Genomic DNA, 21,430 nt, shown 5'->3' on the forward strand with positions numbered 1-21,430 from the left:
TATAAGAGAAAACGAAAAGGTCTTTTTCTTTTTACAACTCTAAATTTTCTTTCTCATCTTACCCAACTTTAAATTATTAAACAACTCCTTACTTTTCGAATGAATCGTTTTAAATATTACATTAAATTTTTTTATTTTAAATTAAGATTCAAAATAAAATTTGATTTTACTTTTAAAACAATATTTGATTAATTAGACAGTGTTACGGACCCAAGCATCTCCAATTAGGAAAAGTAAAATGTCAAAATTAAATGGTTTGACAATAGGAATGAAAATGTGATTATGGATTCATGAAAAATCAAATTGGGGCTTCCCGACCCAAAACGTAGCACTCAACGAACCGTCCAAAAACAACATAAGTAGCGCTTGCCTACCCTACCACTTGCTGCACCTAAGAGAATGAGGCCTATTGAGGAGTATTCAATCACCGACTAATATTATATTGTATTCATATTCAAGGGAGGATAGGATCTTTTTCAATTTTTATTTAAAAATATTTAATTCTTGGAAATATATAATTTAATTAGCTAAGATTCATATATATATATATATATATACATATTATTTCGTTCTTACCTCTGAAATGTTACGTAACATGGTAATATGGTTTTAGGGATGAACAAAATTCGATTCGATTCGAATTTCTTTTTCGAATTTCGAGTTACTCGAAACGAATTATTCGATTTTTTTTAGTTAACTCGAATAAGTAATTTGAGTTTCGAGTTTCAGTAAAGTTAAAATTTACAAGAATAACTCAAACAATAGATTGATGTAAATATCCCTTTGGACTCTGTCAGTATTGAAAATGAGCAAATTGATTTTACTCTCAACAACATTTTTAAAAGTATTTTAAATTCAAAATATTTATAAAATTCTAAATTTTATATTTTTTGAAAAATTATAAAAATTCTAAAAAGTTAAAGAATATATAAAGAAAGTTAAAATTTTAAATTTTTCTAAAATAATAATTGTGAGGACCTAAATAAGTTAGTTAACGATTCAAGTTTATTATACTAATATTTTTTCTTATTTTGCTTTCAAAAAATTTCAAATGTATATGGTTTTAAATTTATGTGCTTTGACATGAAATTAGTTATAATGTAATAAGATTTTAATTTGTCATGTTTAATTTTTAATTTAACTCGAATAATTTTACTCGATTCAACTTGACTCAAATTTCATTTCACTCGATTCAATTCGAAAAAAATTCAAATCAAATTAAAATGATAAAATAAAACTTATCAACTCAATTAACTCAAATTTTTACTCCATTCGATTCAACACTCACATCTACGTGGCAAAACGTTTCAGCAAGTTTACTTTTCTAGATGAAATTAAGGTGCTTGTCCCTCCTCCAAGATTCCCCCATATTACTTTGTTTGATACTTCTTCGCCTTGTGGTTACAGAGAGCATCCACTCATCGGTTTTATTAGTATACAAAAATCAAATTAATATTATTTGAAAAAAAAAAACCAAAAATCTCCTAACAATGTTAAGGTGATGGAGTTTTATCTCCTGTAATTGAATGGAGCCAATATATCCTAAAGATTTAGTTCATAAAGCTTTAAGTTGATTTATTGAGTCTTCATGCAAGTGACCTATATAATTATGTTATTCATAACACTGATATCTCTCTATTAAATAATCATGCTTTTAGCTTTGTGAACATGAACTTTTAGGATATGTTGGCTCTCGGTAAAGTATAAAAAACGAAATCTTATTAAAAACAATATATTATTATTATTGATGGCTTAATTGATTGTCCAACTATCAACACCTCAAAACTTCTTTTGAAAGAATTGGTCCCATCAACATAACTAAAATATTAAAAAAAACTTAATAAGTCATGTTATAATAGAAATAAATATGTTCAGATATGATAGGTTTTCAATTTTTTCTGTGAAAAAAAACCTCAATTGCTAATATACCAAATAAATAACCAAGTCAAAGTATTCTCTAAAAGTTAACGCTAGGGCAGATATAGGTATACTTTTAAGGTATTTTATAAAATTGATAATATAGAATAACAATAGTTTACTGATAATTATTTTATTTTTTGTCGTGATTGTTACAGGAAAATTATTATAATTTAAAGAAAATTATTTAGCTTTTTAGATCTTTACACATATTGAAGGCAATGTGGTTACAAATATGACTAAAATTTGTAGGCAAATACAATGCGAGTGCCGTGCCTTGGAATGGAAGTCCAATTTACATATTTGGAATTAGAAATGATTTCTTTTAGTTGACGCCAAGTCAATCAGCTCTGATAGAAGCATTAATATTACTTTAGTAGGGGAGACCATTATTGCTGCTTTAGTCTTCGAAATTCACAATTTCCAATTTCATCATTAGTTCTTTTTGGCCGTAGATTGAAAATTATAGACAAACAATTGTGACTGGTAAATTCCATAAGCACCCTAATCAAATCTCGCAACTTAGATGATCGATTTCGTGGTTGACCCGCCATCAACAAAGTGAGGTCAATCAACAACTTTTGTATCCCAAATAAGACGTTGCCAAAGAAAATATCAATAATAATAAAAAAAAAGTATAGTTTCTAAGGGACGAGTGGACCTTAATTATGAATGAATTTCTTGGAAACATGGAGGGTGGTGGTTCCTTTAGTTGTAGTATATAAAGCCCAAGGTTGCAGTATTGGCTACAAATGCATGAAAGGGTGAGTTATATGTTAAGCGAACAGATGGAGTCGAAACGGTTGACGATGCTTCTGGTAGTGTTATTAAGGTTAGGAGGTAGGCTGTGTGAGGGGTGCTTGGAGGAAGAAAGAACTGCTCTCTTCCAACTTAAACCTTTCTTCAGTTTTATTGATGTAGGTTTTTATTCAATAGGCGAAAAAGATAGATCATGGAATTGTTGTGAGTGGGAAAGAGTTAAGTGTAACCTAATCACTAAACGAGTCACTCATCTTTTTCTTAATGATTCAAACATAATAATATTAGAAGACGTAGAGCCTAGCTGGGATGATATGATTTATACAAAGCCCCCCAATGATCTGTATTACGATAGTTGGAGAAATAAGATGAAATTTTGGTATCTCAACGCTTCCTTGTTTCTTCCATTTAAGGAATTACATATGCTTTATTTGAGTGGAAATTCTATTGTTGGTTGTGTTCATAACGAAGGTTTATTCACTTTCAACTTCATTACTAATTATAACATCAATACTTTTTTTTTAATGGACATTTCAATTACTTGTTGTTCTTAATTTAATATGTACTTATTCTTTGCAGGTTTTGAAAAATTATCGTTGGAATTGAACAAGTTGGAGATCCTTGACTTAAGTTACAATAATTTCAATGATAGTATTTTATCATCCTTAAGTGAACTTTCATCTCTCAAGTCTTTAAATCTAGCAAATAATTTACTCACAGGAACAAATCCTGTCAACGGTAAGTTAAATATATATTTTATTACCAAAGTTGAAGTTCAAGGAAGTTTCATCACTTAGTATATTAATCCCTCTTAATATTAGTGTTGGCAGGTATTAAGATGTTATCAAAATTGAACCAATTGGAGACATTGGATTTATCTAATCACTATGGTTTAGGAAACAATGTTTTATCACTCTTAGATGGTTTTGCCTCCTTAAAATCATTGCGCTTGCAAGATTGTGGATTGAAAGGAACTGTTAATATGCTAGGCACGTTTCCCTTTTAAATCTCATAAAAAGTTTATTTATTACAAGTTCTTTAAATAACTTGATTGATTGACATATATTTTGTTTGATATGAGCAGAATTCAGTAATCTGATGAATTTGAAGGAGTTGTATTTATGTAAAAATAAAATTAAGAGCCTCAGGTCTGTATTTTATGGTAATTCACTTGAGTTTTACAAGCATAAATACATATAGTTGGTATAATTTGAATAGTTAAATTCAATATTTTATTTTGTAAGGAAGTTACATAATTCTTTTTCAGAAAAAAATGGACCGAAGGTAAACAAACTTGAAGTGCTTGATTTAAGTGAAAATATGCTCAACAACAGCATATTCTCATCTCTTGGTGTGCTCTCAAATTTGAAGTATTTGTATTTATACCATAACAAATTGAAGGGGCGGATACATATGAAAGGTAAATAGCCATATTAACTATTAGTTTTATTTGTAAATCTCCCTGGATGATTTGAGCAATTTAGGGGAGCATACAACTTATCTAGGCAATAATCCCAAGGTACGAAATCTGCTTGGCTTTATTAATTGTTCTTGAAACCTATAAAAAATAATTAAAATGAGTTTATGCTGGAAAAAAAAAAAAAGAAACAACAGGGATGTATTAAATTTGAATTGCTTGGTTTAAATGATAATTTGTTTACCTATGACAATCAGGGACGAAATAAGGGGCGGGCAGGGGTCCTGGGCTCCTTAAAATGAATTTTTTTTCATTTAGGTTATTTAAAATTTTTAAATTAGTAAAGATAAAATTACACTTTGTCCTCCTCTAAAAATGATAAAAAAAACTTATAAAGACATAGGCTATTAAAATAGTGAAATTGTATTTTTAATATCATCAAATTTATAATTTAATTTCGACTCTTTTAAACAGATTTTCTGGCCTCACCCCTTACTGCAATGTATAATGATCTAATTTATTTGTAATGTTATTTTCAGATTTAAATTCTTTGAGATATTTAAAGGAACTGGACTTATCAGATAATAAAGTGACAGAACTTGTTCCATCCCAAGGTAGTTAAGATTATACCTATTTCCTAATTTTGTTATTCGATTGTTTTTCCCAATGTCTAATTTTGTTAATGTTAAATTGCTTCCAAACTTATAACATTATGAATAATTAATACGATGAAATAGAGTGAAGGTGGTAAGATACAGTATTCTAAATAGGTAAAAACTTGTTCATGATTGGGTTGAATTTCAATCCATTAAGTTGAATTTATGCGATGTTTTTTCTAAACCTTACTCATGTAAAAATCCAGAATCGGATTAAGTTTTGTTTATAATTGTTATCATCAAAATTATACTAAATTTGTCTATTTTAAACTTTTCTCCAATACAAATTCTCACGATTTAACTACATTAGCTTTCAAATAATTTTCTTGGTAATAATAATTGTAAGGACTTTGATCAAATTTGAAGTTGAATCAAATCGAATCTTATTTTAGAGTGTAATTTATGTTTTTCCATAAACTTAAAATCTTTCTTCAGATTAAATACTATAGCGATATTGTAGCATTAGACAAAAATCACACTGAAGATAAATGTCCGTCCAAAGGGGCCTTTAAGCAATAATCCGAATCTAAGATACGTCTAGTTATAAAAATCAATAACAAATTCTAAAAAACAAAAAAAGGATATATATTTGTTAATTCAAATTCTAATAATATGGATACAAAAAATCTTGTAAAAGATTTGGTTGGCGTATTTATTAAAATGAGTTTACGTTGACTCTTCAATAGGAAAAGGAGAAATGGGGTTGATTAAACTTGAAGTGCTTGCTTTAACTGATAATCATCTTAACAACGATGTATTTCCATCCCTTGCTGCACTTCCAAATTTAAAATCTTTATATTTAGAGGGAAACAGATTGGCAGGGCAGATACATATTAAAGGTAAATATCATTTTTGTTATTAAAAATAATTTTATTTTTATATTATAACAAAGAGAGAATAAAAATAGTGAATCTGATGGAATCAATACTACCAAATCCAACTCAATAACCTGAGGTTGCATAGTTCTAACAATATAATGATAATGCTTTTTTCAGATTTAAATGCTCTGAAATATTTAGAAGAGTTGAGGTTATCAGGTAATGGTGTGACAGGATTTGCTCCATCTCAAGGTATTAAAGATTTTTCCTTTAATTTTATTATTTTTGTTATTGTTAAAATGCTTGAAAACTTATGAATAATTAATTCAATGCAATTGGGGAAGATGACCGCTGAAGTGGTAAAATACATAGATAGATGCGATGAGGCGTCCATAGAAATTTTTGCTGTAAAATACGTATCATATTTGTTAACAAACATTTGTTGTATTTGTTTGACAATGCAGCAGAGCTAAGGTTGATGAATCTGAGAGTTGTTGATTTAAGTGATAATCTCTTCAATAATACCATATTATCATCTCTTGCTGGGCTCTCAAATTTAAAGACTTTGAGTTTGTGGAATGTAAGAGGACCAATAGATATGAATGGTAAAATGATCACCCTTTCTCTTTAACTCACACACTAATACGCTAGATTTGAACTTAATTATATTTCAACTTTTGAATCTCCTCGTAATTAGATGGTTTGAGGAATTTGGAAGAGCTGCATATGAGCTGCTATTCAGGTACTGCTAAAACAAATTTGTGGGTATATGAATTGACTTGTTAGTATTTCAACAAGGAAGTAAATGTCTACCTCCTTTAATTAATATATTTCATGTAGGATGTACTTTTAACCTTCACCCACCTTTACTTCCGTCACTGAAGACTCTATCCTTGAAAGGATTTAGTTTTAATTTAACAACAGAAGCATCTCCTTCCCACAATAGTAAGTTATGATACTTTCTTTATACAAAAATTCCCAATTTCCTATCTTTTCATAATAATTTATAGTTACACTTTATTGGACAGAATGGCAAATTTTGGCAAATTTGGTAGATTTGATATTAGAGGATTCATCTCTTCCTCTCAACTTTATTCCAACGCTGTCTTCCTTGAAATATTTGCACTTATCTTCTTGTTATGTCAATGACAGCTTCTTTATGCATGGTAAACTACATTTCTTCATTTATTTGTTTGTTTGTTTTCCTTTTTTGAAGTCAAAACATATATATTTAGTACCATGATTTTAAACATGATTGACCCTTTAGAAATAATATTAATATGTTAAAATTACAAGAATTTTCTTAACTTGTGATTACTTGTATTTAACAGAAAGGCAAAACTTGAGAAATTTGGAAGAGTTGCTGTTGGAATATTCATCTCTACCTTCCAATTTTATTCAAGTTATTGGACCACTTACTTCTCTTAAAAAATTTTACTCGCCTCTTCCTCGTAATGTTAATCAAAGTTTGTCTGGTAAGTTACATTTTTTTCATTATATAAATTTTCTCGGATTAAAATATATATACACTTATCTATATATCTTAGTAGCAAGTAAAAGGCACTGAAACTTATAATAATAATAATCATAATAAATCTCATTATGTCCTTGCGTTGGTATTTTATTAATGAAACCAACTGAAAGTTGTTCATGGCTTCTTCTTTTTTAATCTTTGAAATTTTAATATAATACTACTATCACTCTCGCAGATTTTTGTAAAATGACAAATCTCCGAGAGTTGTTCATCTCCGGCAATAATCTCAAAGGTAGTTTACCTATGTGCTTCTCCAACCTTACATCTCTTGAAAAATTAGACCTCTCTTTCAATGACTTGTCTGGAAATATGTCTGCCCTTAAAAGTTTGGCATCCCTCCAACGGTTGGACCTCTCTTTCAATGACTTGTCTGGAAATATGTCTGCCCTTAAAAGTTTGGCATCCCTCCAATGGTTGGACCTTTCATACAATAAGCTTCAAATCCCAAGCTCATTAGGGTACTTGTTCAACCTTTCAAAGCTCCAGTACTTGAGTGCAAGCAACAACATCATATACGTTGATGAGATGCATTCCGTGGCCCCAAGATTTCAGTTAAGAGTGATTAGTTTATCATGTTGTGGAAATGGTGGATCATTTCCTCAATTCCTCTATCATCAACATGACTTGGTGGATGTTACTCTCTCACACATACATTTCAAGGTAAATCAATTTCCATTTTGGTTGTTGGAAAACAATACCAACTTAAAGAGACTACATCTGGTCAATTGCTCTTTGTCCGGACCTTTCCAAGTACCATTCCCCTCGCATTTGGTTTTAGAGGATTTAGATATCTCCAACAATTTCTTTAGTGGAAACATTCCAACAGAAATCGGAGCACATCTACCATCCTTGTCGTCTCTAAACATGTCAAAGAATGATTTCAACGGTAGCATTCCCTCTTCCTTTGGTGATATGAGTTCACTGCAAATCTTGGACTTATCTAACAACCAATTGTTTGGAGGGATACCTGAACACTTTGCCTGGGGTTGCTCTTTATTAGAAATCCTTGCATTGTCAAATAACACATTACAAGGACCAATTTTCTCTACAAATTTTAGCTTAATGAGCTTGTCCCAGCTACAATTAAATGGAAATAACTTCTCTGGAATGATCCCAAATGCCTTGTCTAACTGCTCTTTCTTGGGGACACTTGATCTCAGCAATAACTATCTCTTTGGTAAGATACCAAGTTGGATCGAGAGCATGTATAGTTTGTCAACATTTGACGTGAGCAGAAACCAACTCTCCGGTAGGATACCACAATGGATGGGAAATACTTCCAATTTGGGGCAAATTGACGTGGCAGATAATCATCTTCAAGGTTTAATACCACGGGCATTTTGCAATCTCAATCGCCAACTTCAATTTTTGGACCTTTCCATGAACAACTTCTCTGGGATTCTACCGTCTTGTTTCAAGCCGTCAAATATAGAGGAAGTTTATTTGTCTAAAAATATGCTGCAAGGACCGCTGCCAAATGCTTTTCGTAAAAGCTCTTTCTTGGTGACTTTGGATCTTAGCTATAACCACTTCAGCGGTCACATTCCAAATTGGATTAGTAACCTTTCTCAGTTGAGTTATCTTCTCTTGAAGAGAAATCACTTTGAGGGTGAAATTCCAATTCAATTGTGTAAGTTGCCTCATTTAAGCTTGATTGATCTTTCAATGAACAATTTGTCCGGTGGTATTCCTTCTTGCCTAAAAGTTACTGCACTCAACAAGGTACCCGACCATTATAGTTGGATTTCTTATAATTTTTTTGGGGAAAATAGGTCAATATCCATTGAAGAATCAATAGAATACACAATAAAGAGCAGATCTTACACATATAAGAAAAGAATCCTTCAATACATGTCTGGAATTGATCTTTCCTGCAACAAGCTTACTGGTGAGATTCCTCATGAAATAAAAAACATTTTGATGCTCTATACATTGAACCTTTCTCACAACAGCTTGATAGGACCAATCCCACGTGAGTTCTCTAACCTCAGGGATATAGAAAGTCTAGATCTTTCCTACAACAATTTGACTGGAAATATCCCTCCTGAATATGCGTTGTTACATTTCTTGCAATACTTCAATGTGTCTTACAACAACTTATCAGGGAAGACCCCTGAAAAGATTGGACAATTGGGAACATTTGATGAAAGCAGCTATGTGGGGAATCCTTTTCTTTGTGGCTCATTGGTAGGAAAGAACTGCTCACCGATTGCACCAACAAAGGCTCCGAGTGACGGTGCAAAAGACCATGGCTTCATTGATATGGATGCCTTCTACGCAAGCTTCTTCGCGTGTTACATAGTGGTGCTATTGTGTATTGGAGCTGTGTTATACATAAATCCCTATTGGAGGCAAGCGTGGCTCTACTATGTACAAATGACAATTAATTCCTGCTACTATTTTGTGATGGACAATCTCCCCAGAAATTTTGGCTGTTGAAATATATAGCTAAGCAAAAATTTAAATAAAAGTTTAAGCTTTTTATTCCTTATATTCCCTATTCAAAAATTTAAATAAAGAATCCCTTGATTAATCTACATATGTGACCATTCAAATCAATATTACTTTACTGCAACAATGCAATGATATTGACATCATAGCATTGGTTATAATTTCAAGAAAAAAAAAAGATAAAGTGATAGGAACCATTTAGATAATACATGTTTAAGGTGCAGGGCATTGACACAGTTCGACTGGTAGGGTCCGCCACTGCACTCTCCAAGGATTAGTTGTATGGTATTCTATCCCTCGGGTTTTTAAGACATTCTTACAACTTTGAACAGCGAAGGATTTTCTTAAGGAACGATCGTTATTTATCAATTTAATTAACTTATAATCAATGTGTTTATATTCTCAGCATGTACGTTTGCTCTGCTCTCAACTTGGAAAGGCGAAATCAAACAAAAGATGCCAAAAGAAAGCCCCGGGGAAAATAACGCTTACATTATGCTGCACATCAATTCCAGCTTGTGCTGGACATGATTATCGTGATGTCGTGACAGAACAGGGACTACTCCGTTCAAGACCATGACCAAGACCCAACCCCAGAAGCACTCTCTAAGTTCTTGACTTGCTATGGTGACTGTGTTTGCAGTTGGAAGGATGAATGTGTGCAATGGTGTTGCTAGAATTGGCATTTATAGCAAGATGGCCATTTCTGTTTGCGAGACTGCGAATCACCATTTTGTAACTTCAAATTCCTCAGCATTTGTGCTACCCCAATTCCTTTAGAATGTTCTATATCTTCACAGGCCTCCACGTCTTCATTATAGCCTTTGAACAGGAAATCTGTGCAGTTCTTGCAGCATCCATGATCATACGGGTTTTTGAATAGACCACCTGCACCCCTGAGGTAGCTATAGCGCATTACGTTCGCCATTTCATTCGTGGTTATATTCTGTGATATCTATAGCAAGAAAAGAAAAAATAAATAACTCCCAGTAAACAGAGTAATCTAGAGTTTCTAAAATCATTAGTGTTCCATGTAAATGAGTTAGCTGTACAACAATATGAAAATTGTGGCCCAAAGAAATTTATAAGCCTTTTGGCCAACCCACAACCATGAAAAGTATTATTTCCAGATAAAGAGACAACTACATATCACTAACTCACCTGCGAAGCCTGTACAGCGGTTAACGATGCCACACCGAAGAAGAGGAGGAAATCCATAATCAAAAATGATATAGCACTGATATGATGAATACCAGCATGGTTCATCCATTGTAAAAATGACGATGGAGCCATTGGATCTGTCAAGATTCCTATATAAGATCATAACACATTTGTAAGGTATTCAAGTTGGCCTAGGGAAAATAGTTTGAACTACGAACTGAATAAAAGACATACTTGTAATAGTAACTCCACCAGTAATCAACATTGCTGATACTTCCAAAACAAGGAAAAGAAAAAAATCCCATTTGTTTTTCTGCATCACAAGAAACAATGGAATTAACGGAAGATACAATGACTGCTCATCAAATAATTAAATACCATTCTCTTTTCACATGGGAGGTAGACCTATAAACATGTTGTAACCAACAAGCAATCACACATCACCCATATTTGTAAATATTTTCGAAGAGAAAAGTCATATAATAAGAGCATTCAAGTCCCTTAAGTTGGTTGTCTTACACGTGGTAAATGGAACATTAAAGTAATAATACCAGAGGGAAAAACATTTAACTCATCGGCAACAAAGCACCTTGCCAATACAATTTGATACCCAAGGACAATGATGGTCAAATTGTTCAACACAACGATTACAAATGGAGCAGTGTTTTGCGCGAAGAGGTCTGACAATCTGATGATGATATCAAAATAACATAGCAAAACAATTAGAATAAACAGGAATATACAAATGAGTAAGAAATAAGCAATACGGGCCATATTAGGTGATCACCTTGCATGTCACACAAAGCTGAGACCAATTTCCAGCTAGTAAAGCAGGATTATTTCTCTCAATCTTCAATAACGGTTCCTAACAGAACATATAGAGGATATATAAAAAAGAAATATAGTGAGAAACTACATCAATCAATTTAAAGGAAAAATAAAACATATACACGACTCGAAGATATATAATGACAGGACTAAAAACAATTAAATTTCATGAATAAAAAGATTAACAAATCAAAAAAAAATCAGTTAAGACTTTATAGGAAAAACTCAACGCACATCATCTTTCATATTTTGAAGATCATGGACATTCATCCTGATATAACCGGGATCCTTTCTGCAAAGAAATTTTAAATGCAAAATAATTACATAAGTTCACTCGTCAATGTATCCAATTACTAGCAAAAACATGCAACAGATGTACTGATCCAGCCCTGGTTCTCTTACAGAGAACTACCTGATAATGTACTTCAATTTGATAATGTATCTCATATTATTTTATAGATTCATATTAATGATACACGGCCCTTTTAAATCGTCCAATACATGATATGCTATTTTCTAAATAAAACAACTCCCTACCACTCTAAACCATTCCCATTCCCATTCCCACCTATTTAACTTAAGATTCACCTAACACAAATAAACATCAGAAAACTTCAAGAATCTAATTGCTAGTTACTTGAAACTAATCACAAGAAAAAACTAGCATTAAAAGTACCTGTCCAGTAAATTATTTCTGAAACCTAAAAAAGGAAACTAGTCAAATGCTATAAACAATCCCTTCATAATGATTCCAAACATACGATGACTCCAAAAACTATTCTCTATTAACAGTTGCTATACTATGAAAACCAAGGGGGAAAATGAGACTAACAAGCTCATAAACAGAAAGCTAGACAGTCTCCAAAATAAATGTAAGCAGTGCGAAAATGGCCTAGCAGACCTTTCTGCGGAAAAAGAAAATAAGAAAGAAAAAGTCCATGTCAAAAAAGATACCTGCTACACCTATAAAACAAAACCAAACCGGCAGATGCTAGGAAAACACCCGACCATGCCAGAAGGCCAAACCCAGCTGTCAACCTTGGCAGATATGGAGCTGCAACAGATGTCCAAATCCACAAATAAATGGGTAAAAGACAACAGAGGTAGGTACTGTCTTGATGATATGGCACAATTAACTCACACGAAGAAATCCAGAGACACACCCATTAAGACAGATTGAATATATGTCACCATTAGTAGCAAGCTACTGCACCAAAGAATTGGTGCAAGTCTTAATTTAGAAAGTTGTCCAAAACTGTTGTTCCGACCACATCCTTTTTCATACAACCTTCTAGCATTACCCTGTAGAATCAAGTGTACAAGAAACATAAATAGGTAGCAGTATAAGCCGGATGATTTCATATACACATCGCTTTAAATGATAACAAATAGGAAATTTTAAAGCTTTTTAGGAGACAACTAACAAGATCAATCAAAATCAATTATAATTGCATCCTAATTTCTTCTCTCCTAGTGAAGTCACAAATTTTCAAATGCAGAACATAATTTTTGCCTATGCAAGGAAAGGTTGAGCTGTCCAACAACAAAATACAGCAAAAACATAGGGAAAATACAGAATCATGTTGTGCCTAGGCAAGGAATGCATATGGCATCAACCATTTAAGATGTTCCCAGAAAACTAAAACAAATAGAAAGCACATTTTGAACATTTACATCATTTTTATTAAGTATTTTTATGGTATATTCTTATCAGTAATTATCTGAAAATTTTTCTATGCGGCAGAAGAGGAAAAGTAATGTCTTTCCATTCAGCCCAAGGCATTCATCAGTCAAAGCTAAAAATCAAGAGCAACTGTGTGACATTGAAAAACATATGTAACAAACAGTAAAGCAAAAGACAATAATTCACCAAGTTAAGATGATATGAAACAGAAACCTACAAGGAAGATAGCAACTTCTCTGTGATTTTTATCAGAAGCAAGCTGTTCAGGTGTGAGGCCACCATTATCAGTGACCATCAAGTCCTCCTTCTTGCCAGCCTGTACTAAGACTGTGCAAGCTTCTAGATTACTCCTAATAGCTGCCCAATGGAGAGGAGTGCAACCTGATATAAAGATGAAACATGGTTAACAGAGGAAAATTACACAAGAAATCAAATATTTCATGAGTAAAAATTGATAAAATCAGATTAACCAGATTCCCTAGAAAAGGAACTTAATATCTGAGAATCAAAAAATACCTTCTTTGTCCTGACGCCCTCTATGTGCATCAAGAAATAAAAGAAGACGTATGCAATCAGCAAAACCTTTATAAGCAGCCCTAGTGTTGTCCATATTGAAATGAAGTCAGATTAAAAATAACAAGCTTGACATTTGTAAAGTCATCACATAAACTAGCATTTTTTTTTTTGGGGGGGGGGGGGGGGGAGGGTTGAAGTGCTCAGAATTGTAAGCAAATTTGTTAAATTTAACAAAATAACTCTTAAGGGATATTCCACAGAAGGAAAATTGAACACACAAATTATAGCTCTTTAACATTTTCAGAATGGAAACAATGACAACAGAAATTACATAAGTCAGTCAAATTTTGACCAAAAAATTGTATATCTAGATTTACAAGCAATTTAAGGAGCTTATTACTATCATTACTAGGCAGAAAATGCAGACATTAACATACAAAAGAAATTAGCAGCACCCTTATCTTAGACCATGCAAGTGAATAAGAACAAAGTAATATGTAGAACTCCTCAAATACCAGTGCAAAGGGCTTCGCCCATCATTATCAGGGACATCGGGGTCAGCATTCCATTTTGAAACAACATGATAGAGAAAAGCAGTTTGACCATATTGTGCAGCAACATGTGCTATCTGCGTCAAATTACAAAACTAAGTATGCATCATCTGGAGGTTGAAATAAAAGCAAGAAGTACAATTCAGTTATTATCCCATGAATCCACTATTAAATTGTAAAGCATCAAAAGGCAAGAACAAAGGTTCAGTATCAAATTAAGAAAAGGAACCTACCCTCGTGTTCTAGGGTTATAGGCAAATTAAACTTCCAAGAAAAAAAGGTATGTCAGCAACAGAAGTGAAACAACAATTCCGTGATTTCAGGTTGTCTTTGAGGTTCCAGACAAGTTGAACAAATATCATCTCCAGATACGTACCTAACCTTAACTAAAATGCATAACAAAAACATAACTTTTCTGAGACTGAAAATATCAATATGATCTACTATTTTCATGGAAACCATATTGCTGAGTTATAATTCTCCTTTGTGCGTGTATGATGCCTATGCAGATATAAACCAACTTCAAGCAGAGAGGTGAATGTCTAAAACAACTACCATTGTTTAAACATTAACTTACATCACTGATCACCGCTTCAAGTCCATATGAGGAAACAACACTAGTTTCTTGAATAAGACGGATTATGGCACAAGACACCATAATGAAGAAAAACTAACCTGGTAGCCATTGATGTCAGCAGCATCCACTGCAGCACCCTCTTGGAGTAATAGCTCAGCAACTTGTATTGCACCGCGGACTGCACTCCAGTGCAAGGCCGTCTGCCCATTATGATCCGTCGCATGTACATCTCCACCATGCTAGACAATCAAGACAACCAAAAACTAAGCTAAACCAATTTAACCCAATGAAAGCTTCAAGGCCATCATACCATAACTAAACCTAAAATCTAAACAATTCCAATCCAAAACTCAAAAAGCATGAGTACCAAAATCCAGCTCAGTAAACCCAATAAAAACCCAATTCAATGAACCTTTAAAAAGAAAATGAATTCCACAAATTAGAACGAAACAAATCCATTTAAATAAACCCAATAAACTCCATCTCTCAATTTTTTAAAAAGAAAAATCCAAACTCTGACGGAAACGCCAGCTAAGCAAAATAATCACCAAAATAAAGGAGAAAAACCTCGATGATGTACTGAGCAGCGGCGGTTCTATTATTCAAAGCTGCCCACTGAAGGGCATAGTAACCAAGGCCATCAGTCTCGGTAAGAGAGCAACCCTCATATTCAACCAACCTTTGGAGCTTCTCCAAATCCCCATAAGTAGCAGCGGTGTAGACATCGTTCCTCAAGTTCTCATCATGAGAAACACCTATAACCCCATTATTCCCTCCCCTGTATCCATTTCCATTCGCTACAACGTCACCGGATTGCTTCAATGGCAAAACTTCTTCAACCACCTCGATCTCCGACATCTCCCAAAAACCCGACAACCAAAAAAAACTAAAAAACAAATTCTTTTCTCCTTTTTTATAATCTGGGTTCACTTTTTTTCGTAAACAAAATCCGGGCTAACTTTGTTTCTCAATAAATATTATGGTTTCGCCATGGAAATGTGTGAAGGCATTTAGGGTTTTTCAGGAAATAGGTGGGTTTGGGGATGGTTGCGCTTTGGCGTCCTCTACCCTGCTGACTGATGAGGCCGCCCAAGCCAATCCACAGCCAAATCCTACTTTGCCTGAGTTAATCGATTATCTGTAGGAATTTAACTTCTATTTTCGATAAGGTGCTCTTCCTGTTTCAGGGGAATTTTGGCTTACAGTATTTTTCAATATTTTCACATTGCTCCCATTAATTTTACCTATTTACATCCTTTCTCTTTACCTAATGAAATATTATAATGTAGGTATGAGATTTAGTTTTTTTTTTTTAAATTATCCTTTATACTAACATATTATTTCATGCATAAAGCTTGTGGAAAATAATTACGTAAAAATATTTTATAAAAATTTTATGTAAAAATCTAATTTGTTGAGATCATGATTTTTGGAATCAAATAAGTGGTCAAATCAAACAAATCATTGATTCAGTTATAATTAAATTAATTACTAGAAATATTAAAGATTTCGATTTAATCGGTTCAACTGTTAGCTTAAACTGATTAGTATTAGTGCGGGTCAATCAATTATTTCCCTTACTCAGAATTAGTATCTCGATCGATTTCGATCTGTCTGACCAATTCAATTTGTTTTCAACAACTATAATTGAGATAGAAAATTTGAAGTTTTGAATTATTGTTATTTTAGATTCAAAACTCATCCTATATGGATTTATTTTGACAGTACATTATTTTACATAAAAGACTAATGTTTCGAATGCGCACAAATATGTCAAAGAAAATTTGGAAAAAAAATTTGTCACTAAAACTAACATATAAGTGATCTTTTTTTTTTTTGGAAAATTCCTAATAAAATCATTCCTTATAAATCTGAGATAAAAAAAAGAGGTAAATTCCATGAGTTGGTTTTCCCCGAGAAAATGAGGTTATAAATCATTTGTTCTAGGAATGAGATTTTGCTATAGCAATATGGTTCGATTCAGTATATGAAATTTGCACTCGGAATATCGACACAAGCTCAATAAAAGAACAGATCATTTGATGAGATTACAGGATTGGCCATCATCCTTTCGAAATTTGGGATGCATGGGAATCAATGCAAACTCCATCTCTGTAAAGGAATCAATGCAAACCCTATCTTCGTAGTCAATGAAGCAAAGGAATACATTACACTAATTAGGAAAGCATGCATAAGCGGGTTGGGATTCCAACAAAACGAGAGAATCAGCGAAACAATGATTGGTAGGCTAATGAGCATCAACACATACATAACATTCGGGTGCAACAAGAGGAATGAGGTACTTGCATGGGTACTCTAATAAGAAATTCGTGTAGAAGAACTAGATCAACTCATGAAGGAAGACCTCGACATGAAAATGAAGTGGTTAGAAAATTATTAAGGTTGCGAGTACCTCTTGTTATTTTTTTTCGAGTAGATATCTTTTTTGCATTTTTAAAACAAATGACAGAATGATCGATTATATCATTAAAGAAAAGTTTTTTTTTTCTGTTCATTAGACTCCAGTATTTGTTAAATAACATGCACATCGTAAGAGAATAAATGTAAAGCGTAATATGATCTGATATGATCGATGACACATTAGCCTGGACAAAAATGAGAGTTAAGTATATATTAGGATAGACATATAATTATGTAGTTATCTTGGGTCACTTGTGCTCTTTGGTCAATATATGTTCTATTTAAAGATTTTATTTTCACCACATTGTGGATATAACATAGTCTAATAGATTATTAAGTTATTAAAATTAACCAACACCAATTCAATTAAAAAATTAAAACTATTAAATTCTTTTTATAAGTATTATTATAATTTTTTATCTTTCTGTTTTCTATATAAAATATATAAAAGAAATCTAAAACCATAATAAATTCACAAAAACATTCCATATATATAGTACGATTTCAGCTTTACCATTTGAAAAAAAAAGAACATTCATTGAATTTTATAAAAAAATATTTAGTCTTTTATTTAATTTTTATTCTTTTTAGTTATTAAATTTATATTTCTTTTATCAAATCACCCAAAATGAATAGAAATATTAATATTTTTAACTTTATTGATGTGACATATATGTAGATTGTTTTGTGAACAACATATCAACAATTAATTAATTAAAATATATAAAAATATTATTTATATTTTTAAAAATTAATTAAATACCAATATATCATCAATGCAACAATTCACGTTTATGCTATATCAATAAAGCTAATAAACATTAATTGTTCATTTACTTTGAGATGATTTGACAAAAAATATATATTTAAAGACTAAAAGAAGTAAAAATTAAAATAAACAAAAAGTCACTATATCATTAAATTTAGCACCTGTAATAATTGTCAACATAATTTACGTTGTCACTGAATTCTAAAATTGTGCAACCCAATTGCAATCAGCATATTTTACAAGGTATATTTTTGTTATTAAAAATTTCAATTTACATTAGATTTTGAATTTAATATTTTTAATTTAGTCCATTAATTTTGTTAGAGTACAATAACATGGCCCATGTTGTATCTAAAAATTTAAAATGTATATAAACTAAATAAGCCAAAAATGTTAATAAATTAATAAAACTGACGTCATAATTATCATAAATTAATAGAATTGAAATTTAAGAAATAAACCGGGAAAATATCAAAATTTAAAATTAACATAGATAAAAAAAATTCAAAAATCAAAATGAGAAAAAAATATTAATTATAATTATTAATTTATCCAATTCATTAATTACACAGTAGGCTCCATCAGATGAAATTCCGGAACCTCACACAAAGGACAAAGACAATTTAAACCAAGTTATGGTGATTCCAGAGTGGCGTCAAGTCAAATTTAATATCTTTTCAAAATAAATAAATAAATAAATACTACTTCCAGTCCCATTTCTTCTGCTTCCACTTCACTTGCCTCCTCTCATCCCATATCATTCTTCTTTCATCTTTCTTGGAAGTCACAAAAACAAGCCCTGGTAAATATCAATTTTTTTTGAAAACCAAAAACCCTAATCCCAAACCCTAGGGTTTACCTTAACCGGACCCAAACCCAGATCCAGGAACCACTCTGTGCTCTGCTCAGGTCTTTTTCTCTTTCCTTCTCTCCATTTTCACTATTTGTTTCAACGTCCTTTTTTACTTTTTATTAACTGATTTTGTTTTATTTCTTTCTTTCTTTAGGAAGTGTGTTTCTGTTTTTTAGCTTAGTTAAGGCAGCAATGGAGGTGGATAGTTTCAGTCCAGTTGAACAGAGCATCTGGGTATGTTCTGTAATGGAAGCTTTGTTGGCTGAGACTTTGGTTCTTGCTGGAAAATCTCTTGCTTGCCTTCTCATGCTGGTATATTTATTCTCTTCTTTGTAAAGCCTTTTTTTTTTTTTTCTTTTATAAAGTTTGAGACTTTGTTGTTTGCTTCATTTGACATATTCTATACTTTAGGTTCTGTGCCAAAAACATTATATTGGTTTGTTTTTAAGGCTATGCTGCGTGTTTTGTGTCCCAATTTTTACTGAATTTGGTGGTTGACCCCCTCTTGTGTTCATTGAGATTTTTTGAGCTGCTAAAGTGTTGAAGTGTTATTACATTTTCAGTTGAGAAATTGTACTTTGGTTGTTCTTGTAGTTGTTAAGGGCAAGCTTCGAAATTGTGTGGACCACCTCTTGTTGGTCATAAATTTTCCTCTTATTAAGATTCAAGAATTGGCTTTTATGGAGGATTTCGATTTGTTTTCAACTTTTATTTTTCAAGTTTGTTACGATGTAGTAGCTTTTCTATGTCTGAAACTTGGTACTTACCTAAAATGGTGATTTTTTCCATAAGAAGTTTGGCTTAAGCTTTGATCTGATAATTAATATGATCTTCTTGCTACTAGAAAATAACTTGCCATTTTTTGTTTTGTTGTCTGCAATTAAACAATGCCATCTTCTTTAATGCTTGGTGATGACTATAGATTCTCTAAATTGCTGCCTGTGAGACCCCACAACTTTTGGTTTTTAGTTAGATTCGACTTAAAATAGCGGAATCCTTCTATACATTACCATTGATTTCTGACCTGCACCTTGTAGTGCTTGGCATATTTTCTGTCTGTATTATTGTGCATCCTAATACCATAACATTTTTAGTAGGTCGCATTGCGCACTACCAATCATCAAGAGACTTTGGTCTTAGAACTTTAGGGAGCAAGTTGATTGGATAAGATTGCTTTTGTTATCATTTCATACCGGACTACGTGTTCGGGGGAACCTGGGTTAAAATTTTTGCTGCTGTGCTTAGACATGAAAGTCTATCTAGATGACCTTTTTAGCTTATAAGGATTTTGGTTCACAGGTCTTATTTTGTGGCATCGGAGTTATTTCTGACTTAATCTGGAAAGTCTCTACTTATCTTTGTTTTAGCTTATAAGGATTTTGGTTCACAGGTCTTATTTTGTGGCATCGGAGTTATTTCTGACTTAATCTGGAAAGTCTCTACTTATCTTTGTTTGATGAAGATGGTTATTTTAATCATTTGAATAAGTTAACATGTCAATATGTAAAACACATTGGCTTGCGAAAATCTCATACTGAGTTGGTTACTGTTGCTTCTCCATGTCTGCAGACTGTTTTTCCTTTCGACTTCGTTCTTTGATCTTGATTATGTTGTGGGTGGTAATATTCATATAAGGTCGACCTGAATTGAGGCAAAAACTTATTTTTGTTGCTCTGTAACCTTGTTGAATGTTCGTAGAAGCTTGATTTGCTTAGGATACTTTCTGACATGATTTAAGATTGTTATCGCAGACAGGATCGGTGCTGAATTATAAGAATGCATCACTTAATTTGACTGCAGTGGATGAGAGGTAATGGAATTCCTTTCCTTTTTCATCTTAATTTACTATCAAATCATTGGTGAGAAAAACCTGACAGCAGGTAGGATTGACTTCTTTTTCAGGTTTCCATTTGATGAACTTCTAAAAATGGAACGTCCTGGTCCAGAAAACAAAGATGCTAGTGATACAGAGGATGATGATGAAGACGAAGACGAGGACAATGCAGATGATCAAGATGATGATGGAGGTGATGAGGATTTTTCAGGTGAAGAAGGTGAAGAAGGAGATCCCGAGGATGACCCTGAAGCCAATGGAGATGGTGGGAGTGACGAAGAGGATGATGATGACGACGATGATGATGGGGATGAAGATGATGATGATGACGATGATGGTGAGGATGAAGAAGAGGAGGACGAAGAAGATGAGGATGATGAGGTTCCTCAGCCACCTTCTAAGAAGAGGAAATAAATCTAGTCATAGGTCTTGAGATATTCTACTATTTCCTGCTTTTTTCCTCTCTGGGTGAGGAAATTTTAGTAGGGAGGGAGATTGCAGCTTGTTTGTTTGCTTAGAGTAGAAGATTCGTCATTCCAAACGAACCTTATTTCCAGCATTTGTCATGTAGTCATGTTATAGGTGGTTATGATACATATCATTGCATCTTGAACTAACAGTCAAGGCCTATTTGTTTAGTAGAACTTGGTATTCTTAGTAGAACTTGGGCTTTTCTAGTATCCT

At 32.6% G+C, this 21,430-nt stretch overlaps 3 protein-coding genes across 4 annotated transcripts; 2 read left to right on the plus strand and 1 right to left on the minus strand.

Annotated features, from left to right (window-relative positions):
• Window positions 1-2,612: 2,612 nt before the first annotated feature.
• LOC105768383 (receptor-like protein 13) lies at window positions 2,613-9,568 on the plus strand. Of its 2 annotated transcripts, XM_052631256.1 has the most exons (14): window positions 2,613-3,147; window positions 3,256-3,414; window positions 3,507-3,665; window positions 3,761-3,838; window positions 3,944-4,096; window positions 4,633-4,707; window positions 5,436-5,588; window positions 5,745-5,819; window positions 6,032-6,172; window positions 6,265-6,309; window positions 6,408-6,512; window positions 6,596-6,733; window positions 6,899-7,042; window positions 7,277-9,568. In XM_052631256.1, exons 1-14 carry the CDS (start codon window positions 2,670-2,672, stop codon window positions 9,538-9,540), a joined length of 4,167 nt encoding a protein of 1,388 aa, XP_052487216.1. In that variant the 5' UTR covers window positions 2,613-2,669; the 3' UTR covers window positions 9,541-9,568. The 2 variants fall into 2 exon arrangements, with proteins under 2 accessions (XP_052487216.1, XP_052487217.1); XM_052631257.1 differs by lacking the exons at window positions 2,613-3,147; window positions 3,256-3,414 and having other exon boundaries at window positions 3,581-3,665; window positions 3,761-3,824.
• Window positions 9,569-9,891: 323 nt separating this feature from the next.
• LOC105768384 (protein S-acyltransferase 24) lies at window positions 9,892-16,069 on the minus strand. The gene is given in 14 exon segments (XM_012588275.2): window positions 9,892-10,257; window positions 10,259-10,507; window positions 10,714-10,862; window positions 10,948-11,026; window positions 11,303-11,401; window positions 11,501-11,578; window positions 11,776-11,833; window positions 12,496-12,595; window positions 12,705-12,843; window positions 13,443-13,606; window positions 13,742-13,821; window positions 14,257-14,369; window positions 14,968-15,108; window positions 15,437-16,069. Coding segments are annotated over 14 exon segments (1,914 nt in total). The 5' UTR covers window positions 15,728-16,069; the 3' UTR covers window positions 9,892-10,083.
• A 2,718-nt stretch (window positions 16,070-18,787) lies between these two features.
• LOC105768386 (phosphopantothenoylcysteine decarboxylase subunit VHS3) lies at window positions 18,788-21,426 on the plus strand. The gene is made up of 4 exons (XM_012588280.2): window positions 18,788-18,968; window positions 19,067-19,224; window positions 20,664-20,722; window positions 20,815-21,426. Exons 2-4 carry the CDS (start codon window positions 19,105-19,107, stop codon window positions 21,158-21,160), a joined length of 525 nt encoding a protein of 174 aa, XP_012443734.1. The 5' UTR covers window positions 18,788-18,968; window positions 19,067-19,104; the 3' UTR covers window positions 21,161-21,426.
• Window positions 21,427-21,430: the final 4 nt, after the last annotated feature.

The sequence above is a fragment of the Gossypium raimondii genome, chromosome 5 (assembly GCF_025698545.1).
Source record: "Gossypium raimondii isolate GPD5lz chromosome 5, ASM2569854v1, whole genome shotgun sequence".
Lineage (NCBI taxonomy): Eukaryota > Viridiplantae > Streptophyta > Magnoliopsida > Malvales > Malvaceae > Gossypium > Gossypium raimondii.

Bases quoted from the DNA above. Each gene is read 5' to 3' on its own strand.
- LOC105768386 (XM_012588280.2), top strand. From the start codon at position 19,105: ATGGAGGTGGATAGTTTCAGTCCAGTTGAACAGAGCATCTGGGTATGT. The intron at 19,225-20,663 runs GTATATTTATTC...TTGTTATCGCAG, and splicing joins TTGCTTGCCTTCTCATGCTG to ACAGGATCGGTGCTGAATTA. The intron at 20,723-20,814 runs GTAATGGAATTC...CTTCTTTTTCAG, and splicing joins TTGACTGCAGTGGATGAGAG to GTTTCCATTTGATGAACTTC.
- LOC105768383 (XM_052631256.1), top strand. From the start codon at position 2,670: ATGCATGAAAGGGTGAGTTATATGTTAAGCGAACAGATGGAGTCGAAA. The intron at 6,734-6,898 runs GTAAACTACATT...TGTATTTAACAG, and splicing joins TGACAGCTTCTTTATGCATG to AAAGGCAAAACTTGAGAAAT. The intron at 7,043-7,276 runs GTAAGTTACATT...TCACTCTCGCAG, and splicing joins TGTTAATCAAAGTTTGTCTG to ATTTTTGTAAAATGACAAAT.